This window comes from Ursus arctos, unplaced genomic scaffold (genome assembly GCF_023065955.2).
Source record: "Ursus arctos isolate Adak ecotype North America unplaced genomic scaffold, UrsArc2.0 scaffold_19, whole genome shotgun sequence".
In the NCBI taxonomy this organism is placed as follows: domain Eukaryota; kingdom Metazoa; phylum Chordata; class Mammalia; order Carnivora; family Ursidae; genus Ursus; species Ursus arctos.
Window position 1 is genome coordinate 49,420,858 of NW_026622863.1, and position 11,281 is coordinate 49,432,138.

The following is an 11,281-nucleotide window of genomic DNA, read 5'->3' on the forward strand; positions in this document are numbered from 1 at the left end:
AGAGAGAGAGAGAGAGAGAGAAAAGCTGGAGACTGAGAGGGAGAGCCAGGGAGGAGGGGAGGGAGAGGGGATAGAGGGAGGAGAGGAAGAGGGGGGAGGGACACGGGGGAGGGGGAGTCGGGAGAGAGGGAGGAGGAGGGACGGGGGAGAGTGCTGGGAGGGAGGAGGAGGAGCCAGAGACAGAGGGGAGGAGGAGGAGGCGGGGAGAGGGGAGGCTGCCTTGAGGCGGGGGAGGCTTGGGGAGGGGCCTGAGAGAGAAGGTTGGGGGGAGCCCGAGGCTCCCACCCACCCTTCTGGTTCAGCACCACAGACGAGGGACAGCGGCGGAGGGCACATGTGTGCGTGTGTATTTGGCGGGGTTGGGGGTCATTCAGAGGCATCCTTCCCCCTCCCCAACACACACATACTCTGATCCATACAAGGGCCAGAGAGGCACAAACAGCTACAAATAGTTACAGGCTCTCAGAACCAGGGGGAGGGCAAGAATGTTTAACCAGAGTCAGATCCAAATTCACAGGCGGTGCCTGCAGACCTGACCTCCAAAGCAAGCCAGAAACAACCACAAAGGCATCCATTAATAATAGTAACAACAGTTGCCATTCATACCGCCCTTACCACGTGCCAGGTGGTGGTATAAATATTTTTTAAGTGATTGACAGGTATTGACACAACTAGCCCTAATAACCCTGTGAGATAATGCTATTAGCCTCATTTTACAGATGGGGAAACCGAGGCACAGAGTAGCCAAGTGGGGCTTCAGGCTCCACACCCTTAACCACTCCACCGCACGTTGTCCCAGACAGAGGAGCAAGTGAGAAGTCAGGCATCACACTGCAAATGGCCAGGTGAGGGGCCAAGCCCTGAAGATACAAAATCCTGAGCCCTGAAGTGGACACACAGGTGCACATAGATGCCCGTGAGCACACGCTTCACAGATTCACACCATCACTGACTAAACTCACCTAAGTCCCACGCTGGAGTCCCACTCCCACCCAGGACGGGACGTGATGGAGCTCTCTGCCTCGGCAGGCGGGCAGCAGGAGGGAGGCAACCCCGCCTGCGCCAACGGTCCATGCCCATCGCCAGACCAGGCTGGACACCGTTGGGCGGGCTGCCAGGAGAGCGAGGAGATTCAGCTCCCTGCAATTTCCCACGATAGGGCCCGGGGTTCTGGGAGATGACAAGGGTGGCCAAAGACTGGTGGGCTCCTGCCTCCTAAAAACCCACCTGGTGGCTTGGTCTCCACGGTCAGTGTGGGTGGTCAGACTGTTGGGTGGACTTCCTTGGTAGGAGGTAGACGGACGGCCAGAATGACTGTGGTGTCTGCCCCTCCGCCCCGGGAAGCAGGAGTCCCACCCAAACCCTGGCCCAGGGAGGAACAAGCCCACCCTCCCCACCAGCCTGTATCCTGCTCAGGAATTACTTCCCCAACCCCCCTGCCCCAGACACTATTCTTAGCTTGCGGTGGGGGAGGGGAGAGCTCTCCTGGTTCCTGCCCTCCACTGGTCCCGGGGATACAAGCCTCTGCTTCCTTCTCCCTTGCCACAAGAGGGAGCAATTTCTTCAGCCAGCCCAGCCTTGGGCCGGGGAAATCAGCCCTATCTCAGACTCCCTGGTCACTGGACCCCCTGGGCTTTTCGATCAGGTTTAACCCAGGTCCTTTCCAGCATGGCACACCCCGGGGGTCTTTCCCTCCTAGGTCTCATCTCAGTATGCCCCAACTTGAATCTAAACTCAGTTGCTTTCTGCTGGGTCGGGTCTAACCTTGGCCCTTGGCACACGGTCTAACCACAGTAATTTTTGTTGGGGGGTCCAACCTCAGCATTATTTATGGGGGGGTCTAGCCTTAAACCCTCTGCTGCAATTTGACTGCTGCTTCCCACAGTAGTCTTTCCCACCTGTATCCTTTCCTTTCAGGCTTAATTTCTGTATTTTCCCCACTGGGGTCTAATCTCAGATGCAGAGCGCCCCCCCGGGTATAGCCTCAGATCCGGGGCACCCCCCTGGGGTCTAGCCTCAGATCCAGAGTGTCCCACTGGGGTCTAACCTCAGTCCTTTACCTTGGCTTCTACAATCTCTTCCACATTGGGTTCACTTCAGCCTTTATGCCAGGTCCTCATTTCTAACCTCATTTCTGTCCTCTGAGGTCTACACTATGATCTCAGCTCAGTTCTGCTTCTAGGTCTAACCTTGGATTTTCTCTCCCCATATGCCCCTCCCTCCATTCTTCTGGGCGAATCCAGCACCCAACACCGAGCCTGGCACACAGCAGGTGTCAAACACTTGCCAGAACAAAAGAATGAAGACAAATCAAAGTCTGCTTCCTCTGGACATATCAATAATCATTGGTTGACCAATTCTCATAGGGGGCGGAAGGTGCGGGGGTCGGGTAAGATCATCCTGTTTTCAAACGGGGACACTAAGGTACAGAGACAGGAGTGCGCCAGCCAGGGCTGCAGGGCACAATGGGGCAGCCAGAGCAGGGGCTCCCAGCTCCACCATCCTGGTGGGCCTGGGGAGACCATCTCCTCCTTCAGGAGGCTTCCCCACCATGAATGGCTAGAGGCGATTACTCCAGTGAACTGCCCCTGGGCCTGGGGCGGGCAGCGGGTGGGAGCTCAGGAGGCGGGGGTCTCAGCAGGCCCCGGACCCGCCCTGTCCCCAGGCCTCTGTGACTGATGTTTCCTCTGCTGCACTTGATGCCGAAGCCGGGTCAGGACCAGCTCCGACGCCTGGACCAGGCTGTGCTGTGGGAAACAAGACGAGGCCGGGGCTGAGACAGAGCAGGAGGGACAGTGGTTAGAGCACATGTGAGCTTGGCTGTGGCGGGAGGTCGGAGAGCAGACCAGCGTGTGGCGTGGGAATGGGTCTCTGTGATGGGGTGAAGGTTAGACCCAGGAGGACTTCAGTGAATTTCCAGTGGGAGGAACAGAGCCTAGGCCCAAATGTATGGGTGTGAGGTTAGAACTCAGAAGAGACAGGGAAGGACCGGAACATGGGAGAGACACTACACTGTACGGGAGTGAGGCTGAGGTTAGACCATAGTGGGGGAGACAAAGGTGAGACCTTGACAACAAAGGATAGGCCAATAAGGCAGAGGAGGAACCAATCAAAGTGAAAAAGAGAGGAATATGGCACATGAGGGACAGAGTGAGACCCTGGTTGGAGGGTCTAAGGCTAGACCCAACAGAAGAGACAGAAGACATTACAGTGATGTGGCTTGAATGAGGCAGGAGGGGTGAGGGGATGGTTTGGCCACAGTAAAGGGAAATCCTTTGTTCCACAGTCGGACCCCAGCCTCTTCCACTGGGATGTAACCTATGTCCTTTCTGTTTAGGGTCTAACCTCAGACCTCTCCACTGGGGTCCAGCCTTTCTCCTTTCTGCTGAGGTCTAACCTTGACCATTCCATTGAGGAACGGACTGTAGGAAAAGACCCAAGCAAAGACTGCAGAGAAGGCAGTACCATTAGCTTCTGAGAGAAAGAACCCAGGCTAGACCATACAGAAAGGGTCTTGGAGGCAGACCAGAGGCAAGGAGAAGGCAAACAATACGCTAGGAAACAGAGGGAGACCACAGCCTGAGAGGTGGTGGTTGGGCCACAGGGAGAAAGTCGGAGGTTAGACTATATTAGTGGCAATGGAGGGTTCCAGGTTAGACCTTGGACCATTGGAACGGTTGGCTACTAGACCCTAACAGGGGTATGGCAGTTAGACTGCTATGGGGAGGGGAGGGTGGTCAAAGTATAGCAGAAGGCTGGACGACAGACCCCACAGCTCAAGGGCCGGGCCACAACAGAAAGTTCAGAGGTTAGGCCAAAGCGGAAAGGTTCAAGGTTAGTTAGATGCTAGTAGAAAGCCGGAGACTGGTTGCGGGAGGGCTAGAGGTTAGACTACAGGGGAGGGTAAGTCCCCGCCTGCTGTGGAGGGCAGAGGTTAGACCGCAGTGGACGGACCGAGGTTAGGTCATTCGGGGGTGGGGGTGGGGGGAGAGGGCAGATCTGGGCTAAACTACAGCGAAGGGAGAGAATCAGACAAAGCGCGAGGAACCGAGGACTGAGGTTAGGGAGGCTGAGGGTGGGCAGGGGCTGACTGATGTCCCGTCGGCATCCCCTTTGCCAGGACGGTGCCCTCCCGACCAGCGGCCCCCCTCTCCGGGAACCGTCCTTGGCCAACAGGAAGCACCCCCCAGAAACAGTTACTCCTTCCTCTGGGAGTGCCTGTAGCCCACGGTCCCCTTGTGGAAGGTGGGCTCAGGCTTGCAGAGCTCCCGTGGGGTCAGGCCCCTGAATCCACGTCCTCATGGGGCTTCTCCCCTGTCCCCTTCCATGTTTCTGGGGAGAGCGTGCCCTCGACAGAGGTGTGCCAAAACCCCCCGCTTAGTCTCTGCTTCAGGGGGAACCCAACCCTGGAAGCCCGGCTACCTGCAGGATGTGAACGCCCTTCAGGGAGACCACAGCGAGCTCCCGCAGCCCGTCTCCGGTCAGGTCGACATGCGCCATGGCCAGCAATGGGCTGGAGAAGCCTCGTTGCCACAGCAGGCGGAATCCGCGCTCGGCCTCAGGGAGCCCCGACTCTGGGCCCAAGTACTTGTAACAGAGCAGTTCCTGCGGGGGCGGGGGGAGCGGAGCGCAAGGAGCGAGGATCACACGGGCACGCGGGGCAGAGGGCGAGGGGCTGGGCGGCGGCGGTCCCATCCCCCAGGTCCCACCTGCCCGTAAGTGGCCACCAGGACTTCAGGCCGCCCATCCAGATCCACATCGGTGACCAGGCCGCAGAGGACGCTGTCAAACTGGTCGCTGCCAGGCAGGAGAAGCTGGTCCTCGAGGCCCCGGCTCAGCAGGTCCCTGAGGGTCCCCGAATGCGGTGGGGAGACTGAGGTCATACCACAGCGCCCGCCACCCTTGGCGGCAGACCTGGGCTCGGTGCCCACACCGCTCCCTGTCTCAGGTCTGGGCCATGCTGCTCCTCCTGACCCCCGGACTCCCTCATCTCCGACCTGGACATCGTCACATCACCAGGGGGAACCCAAACCGCTCCCTCCCAGATTGTCAACCTGCTATTCCCCAGTAGGGACACCCACGCTGTCCCCTGGAGGCCGGACCATCTCACCCCCACGTGGAGGCCCCCTTTGTTCCTTTTGGTGACACCTCTGCCTCCAGTCTGGACGAGCACACGGCCTCCGTGGGGCCATGGGGGCTTGATCCCAGCCTGGCCACCTTCGCTGCCCACCAGGGGACCCACAGCTGGGTTGCTCTGGCTCCCGAGAGCAGATTGGGACATTTTCAGAAATTTTGCGAGCTGGCTGACATCATGTTGGTGGCTCGAAATCCACCATGGCGGGAGCAGGTACGCCCCAGAAATCGGCCAACACCACGAATCAGGGCTTTCTTACGCGCCGAGCAAGTTGATAAGCATTTGTCAACATGCTTGTCCGGGGGGAGGGCGGGCAACTCGGTTCCCACCCCAAGGCATCAAGGTAGCCCCGACAAGTTCCAGACCCAAACATTCGCACTCCCCCCCGCCAGGGCACGACCACCTTGACCTGCCCAGCCCTGAACGACCTCCCCCAAGGGGACTTCATGCTGAGGCCCCTCACCGATACACCACGGCTGGCTCCAACATGCTGGCCACGAGCACGCTATAATCCTCCTGCTGTGGTCGGTCCCTGGTCTCTGGAGAAGGGACACGAATGGGGCGGGGCCTAAGGGGACAGGCTCCAGGCTCCTCCTCACACCCCCAGCTCCATGAGAGGAGCTGTGCTAGGGAGGGACGCTTTGAGGTTAGACCAAAAGAGGACGAGGTTAGATCACAAGAGGACGAGTGAGGGGAGACGCCAGAAGGAGGAGCAGGTGGGAGGCCAGAGCGGGAGGGGGAGGAGTGAAGACCAACCAGAGGGGCAGAAGGCAGCCTGCAGAGGTCAGGCAAAGGAAACAGCAAGGGAAGGCCAGGGCACAGCAAGAGTGACAGCGACATGTCAGGGGCGAGGGGAGCCCAAGCAGAAGGAGGAGGGCAGCGTGGAGTCCCCAGTGGGGGGGTGAGGGGGAGCTCAGGGTTAGATCGCAGCAACAGACAGAGTGAAGAGGCCAGAGGGGGGATCAGAGGAAGTCACAGTGTGCAGACTGATGGTTAGACCACCAAGGCAAAGGCCGAAGTTCAACTCCAGGGAGGGTCTAAGATTAGACTACGGGGGCAGGTCGCTGAAGTGAAACCTGAGAGCACAGAGGGCAGGGAGGGGGCCTGGGAGGGATGGGGGGTGCCGAGGGGCTGGCCACTTTGGGACAGGGGCATGAATCCGGTGTGGGGAGCTGAGCTTGCAGAGTCGCCCCCCAGCCCAGGCCCGGCGCTCACCCTCAGGGGCCGAGAGGCTGAACACGATCACTCGGGAGATGGGGCCGTCCTGCAGGATTGTCCATGTCTGCAGGACCTCTGTGGGGAGGGGGAGGACTCAGGGCTCTGCCCCCAGCCCCCGGACCCCGGTCCTGGCCCCCACCCCGGCTGTCACCTTGGCTTCGCTGGTCCACGTGGGCAACTCGGACATAACCACTCTGACAGCCAAGGGCGGAGAGTCGCCGGGACGTGCCAGGGAGGTTGTGGACGTCAAGCCAGAGGACGCTGGGGGGACAGTGGAGCTGGAGGGCATCACCAGGTCCTGGCCCCATATTCAGCCTTTCCAGGGGCATCTGCCCCCTTCCTGTAGCTCTGGGACCCCGCTGGAGAGTCTGATTTCTCTGAGGTTACCCCTACCGCCGCCCTCTTTCTCTGATTTCCCTGAGTCTGTTTCATGCTTTCTCTGCGATCACCACTGTTGACCAGCTTCTCCAAAGTCATATCCGTGGCCTGAGTTTTCTGAACGCCCCTCCCCTGCCCAGTTTCTCTGAGGTCATCTGCATTCCCGCTGTCCCTGAGGGTTTTCCCACCACCTGATTTCTCTGAGGCCACCTGCCCCGGTCCCCACGGGCCTCTTTCCAGTGGGCTCTCTTACCTACTGGTCAGGTTCGTGAGCTCTGGGAAGAGGTTTTCCACTGGCTGTTCTTCAAACTGATGGAGCCCCTCGTTCTGGGGGAACCAAGACCAACCCCCCCCCCCCCACGTGGGAGTCAGTGACCAGCTTCACACCCAGCACCAGCCCATGGTGACCCGGGCAGGGCCATGCCCACCGCGCCTCCCTCTGCCTTACCTCCTTGTACAGATGAATGGCCGGGTCATTCCCGCTCAGGAGAAACACTGTCTCCAGTTGATTCCCGACCTGGACCCTAAAAGCAGAGAAATCTAGAGCCCAAGTGTGGCAGAGTCCATGTGTAGAACTGTCCATCCTCAGAATCGCAGAAACCTTCTGTTTCCAGGGCCCTCACCTGCTAGAATCCTCATTCTGGGTATGGATTCAGGCACGGAACATGGGGCTGTAGGGTTCTAGAATACTAGAACCTCTTTAGTCTAGAACTCCGGTGTTCCAGAAGTTCTGTTTTCCATCTCCTTTGAAATACTCGAAGTTCTAGAAATTGCCACCATGGACATTCGGACTCAGAAAATAGCAGAACATCCAAATCCTAGAATCCAGAACATCAGCTTCTAGAATTCTCACCTGCTAGACCAGAGGCTGACAAACTATGACCTACAGACCAAATCCGACTTAGCCTCTATTGCTGTAGAAAAAGTTTTACAGAAACACGGTTACAACAATTATTTACTAGTGTCAAGGGCCATCTTGTTGCTCCAGTGGCAGACTTGAGTGGTTATAACAGAGAGGGTCTGGCCCTTAACAGAAAAACTTGGCCAATCACTGTGCTGGACCACTGGTGTCATAGAATGGAACTCAGAGCTCTAAAGTGGAATTTTCCTACTTTGGGATTCTAGAAACCTCACCTTCTAGATGGTCTGTCTAGATGGTATTCTGTCTCCTTGAAATAGGAGAACACGGAATAGGAGAATGACTTTATCACTACAGAATCTCAGAATTACCAAACGGCAGAACTGTTAAATCTTGGCATCTCAGAGCTTATGACCCTAGAAAACTTAGCATCTCTGGATCTTCCAGGCTCCAAATCCAGAAGCCCAGAACCTACGAGTTCTAGATGTCTAGAACACAGGTGCTCAATCAGCCCTCGGATGACCTAGTTCAGAGCCGAGGCTGGTCCACAGCCACTTTAAAAGCACAATGCTCTAAAAAACAAAACTAGAGCCTGACGCTCTATGGGCAGGTTTGCGGCCTCGTTTGCTAGAGCTTCCCTAGGACACACACGTGTGTGCACATACGCACACACACACACACTCGGTTGTATTACCCCTGCAGCTTACATACTCCGCATGGCACAGCTGGAAAGGCGTGAACTGCAGCTCCAGGTTCAGGCAGCTCTCTGTGAGGGGAGCACATGCAGATGGGACTGGGGACCCGACAGGTGCCCCCTCCCATCTTTCCCAACCCTCCTTCCCTCGAGGCCACACTTACGGGCAATGGAGTCAAGGTTGTACTCAGAGCCTGGCTCGTAGTCGCAGTAAATGTTAAGGAAGGGGCTGCCCTTGTCCCCTGAATCCTGGGGTAGGAAACTGGCCTCAGGGGCGAGTAGGGGCAGCGAGAGCGATTTGGGTCAGACGCAGTGGGATCGCAAGGAAGGAATGGGTAGGTGGAGGAGGGCCTGGATACCTTGATGAACGTGATCCCCACCACCAGGCCCCGCTTTGGGGGTGACTTGTTGAAGGTGTCAATGGAGACAATCTCTGCGTCCACTGGGAGGGGACAAAGTTCACGTCAGGCAGACTCCTGACCCCTATATCCCCCATCACGGTGACCCCTGACCTCTAGGGCTCACTAATCTCTGGCAGTTACCATCATCTCTGGGTCCGTGTGAATCCCGATCATCATAACCGTGGTAGGAGGGATCCTAACCTCCGGGTCTGAGGAATCCTGAACCCTACCCGCTGACACCGATGCCTCCTGATTATCAGCCTTGATCCCTTTCAGTCACCGTGATTCCATTCTCATCACGGTGCTCAGAAACCTTCTCAACACCAAGTTCGAGGCCCCCCAACCCCATGGCGCCACGCACCGGGAATGTAGTTGAACTGCAGCTCCTTTGCCACGGGCCGGATTTTCTGTCGGAGGTCTTGGTAGCGGAAGCCCAGCACCTTGCCTTTAAGGGTGGCGGCCAGTAGCTCCCCGCGCCCGCCGGCGCCGCCCGCCAGCCCGTACACATTGCTCTGCGACGAGAAGCGCGTGAAGCTATCCTCGCGCAGCGGGCAAGGCCCTGCGGCCACGGCCGCCTCCCCCATCACGCCCCTCAACCACTCATCCCCGGCAGCGCCCGCCGTGCCCCACCCCACCCACCGCTCCCGAAGCGACCTGTACCGCCGGGTGCCCGCACGCCGCGCAGACTGGTGACGTAAGAGGCTGCCGTCGCTGCCCTTTACCAAGATGGCCACCCGCCGGGCCGCCCGGGCTTCCTATAAGGCTGCCCCATCGCGCGTGCGCGCTCCTCGCCTCTCCTTTTCAGAGTCAGGGAGTGGGTTGCCCCAGGCCGGTTGTGGCCTGAACTGGGGAGGTGGTGGGACTCGCTGCGGGCTGTGTGGAAGTAGAGCAATAATCCTAAAACTCAGTAGCCCTTACGTGCCAGAACTGTTCTAAGCGCTTTCCATCTATCGATTTATTTCAAAGTCACAAGTAGGCTGAGGTAGGTACTGTGTTTTATGCAAGAGTCGGGGCACAGGAGGTAATTTGTCCGCGATCGCACAGCTGGTAAGCAGCCATCGTGGAATCCAAACAAGAGAGCTCCCCAGGTTGTTATTTTAATCACCTTACCTTTAAAATGGTGGAATGCATTCCTACCCAAGGAAAAAGGATCTGTCTGTCCTGGCAAATAACCACCTCCTTCACTGAATACCTACTTTGTGCCAGTCATGTTGGCCCTGATTACCTCTGAATCCTGACAACCACCCAGCTGTTGTTACTCTGCATTCATTTACTCAGCATGTATTGAGCACTTACTGTGTGCCAGGTCATCCTTTACACATCAGTCTCAACGAACCCTTCCAACTCTGCAAAGGAGTTTATTATCCCAAAGTACAGAGGATGAAATTGTGGCTCTGATATGACTGGACGTTAACCTGGCGTTTCTGACTCTGGGGTCTTCAGGGGTTCATACACGTGTGTGTGTGTGTGTGTGTGTGTGTGTGTGTGTGTGTTGTCCCTAGAAGGGCATGAGGAGTTTGAGGGCTCTGTATACATCTGTCCATCATTTCCAGAAGACAGGAGTTGGCCAACTGTCCGGCCACGTTGAGTAATCTTCTGTCAAACACACACACACACACACACACACACACACACTGCAGAAAGTACGCATGCACGCACACATGCATGAACAAGGACTGCAGGATCTGTGAAGGTAGTGACTAGATCTCCCTTGGTCACAGTCAGAGCCCCAGCTCCTGGACCACAAGGCCTGACACCAAGTAAGCATTCAGTAACTATGTGTTAGAAATCACAGGGGCGCCTGGGTGGCACAGCGGTTAAGCGTCTGCCTTCGGCTCAGGGCGTGATCCCGGCGTTCTGGGATCGAGCCCCACATCAGGCTCCTCCGCTAGGAGCCTGCTTCTTCCTCTCCCACTCCCCCTGCTTGTGTTCCCTCTCTCGCTGGCTGTCTCTATCTCTGTCGAATAAACAAATAAAATCTTTAAAAAAAAAAAAAAAAAAAAAGAAATCACAAACACTGTGCCAGCCCCTTTGCCAAGCAGCAAGGACATTGTTACATAAGAGACATAAGGGGAAAGTTCTCAAAGGCACGTGGGATCTGGAGGGTGATGAAGGGGAGTTTGTGTCCATTCCAGACTCCGGGATTTGGTGAGCAAAACCTCCTGGAGGGCAGGGTCTGGCTATGTGGTTTCGTGCTATATTCCCAGGGCCTAGACCAGGCATGGCATACTGTAGGTGCTTAGTAGATGCTTGCCGAGTCAATTGAATGTGGGGTCTAATTCTGCTTCTGAAGACTGTTTTCTTCAGGCTGCTTCTCCCTCACGCAGTAACCTCTAAACTACATTCGCTTGACATCTGTCAAGTGAATAAATGAAGTTATAGGTTGGGAAGGAAAGAATTGACCTGCTCTGTGATTTCCACCCCTAGCAGCACATGTGACTCAGCTGTGGAATTTTCAGGAAAAAACCAAAACCCCCCAAAAGACTGGGGAGCTTCACCCAAATCACAATTTATCACGCTGTGACCCAAGCTTGTGTACTTTAAATGATTTTAAGCACAGCCAGGGTTGAGACTCACTATTGAGGTCACGGGTGGCA

The 11,281-nt window shown here is 56.7% G+C and overlaps 1 protein-coding gene across 2 annotated transcripts; it reads right to left on the reverse strand.

The window, feature by feature from the left end:
- Window positions 1-2,321: 2,321 nt before the first annotated feature.
- On the reverse strand, window positions 2,322-9,356 carry KPTN (kaptin, actin binding protein). Of its 2 annotated transcripts, XM_026481954.4 has the most exons (12): window positions 9,046-9,350; window positions 8,643-8,725; window positions 8,448-8,532; window positions 8,301-8,355; window positions 7,179-7,254; window positions 6,984-7,057; window positions 6,504-6,613; window positions 6,350-6,427; window positions 5,598-5,673; window positions 4,710-4,845; window positions 4,423-4,605; window positions 2,322-2,747 (listed from the first exon to the last, which is right to left on the reverse strand). In XM_026481954.4, exons 1-12 carry the CDS (start codon window positions 9,266-9,268, stop codon window positions 2,619-2,621), a joined length of 1,308 nt encoding a protein of 435 aa, XP_026337739.1. In that variant the 5' UTR covers window positions 9,269-9,350; the 3' UTR covers window positions 2,322-2,618. The 2 variants fall into 2 exon arrangements, with proteins under 2 accessions (XP_026337739.1, XP_044234152.1); XM_044378217.3 differs by lacking the exons at window positions 8,301-8,355; window positions 8,448-8,532 and having other exon boundaries at window positions 9,046-9,356.
- Window positions 9,357-11,281: the final 1,925 nt, after the last annotated feature.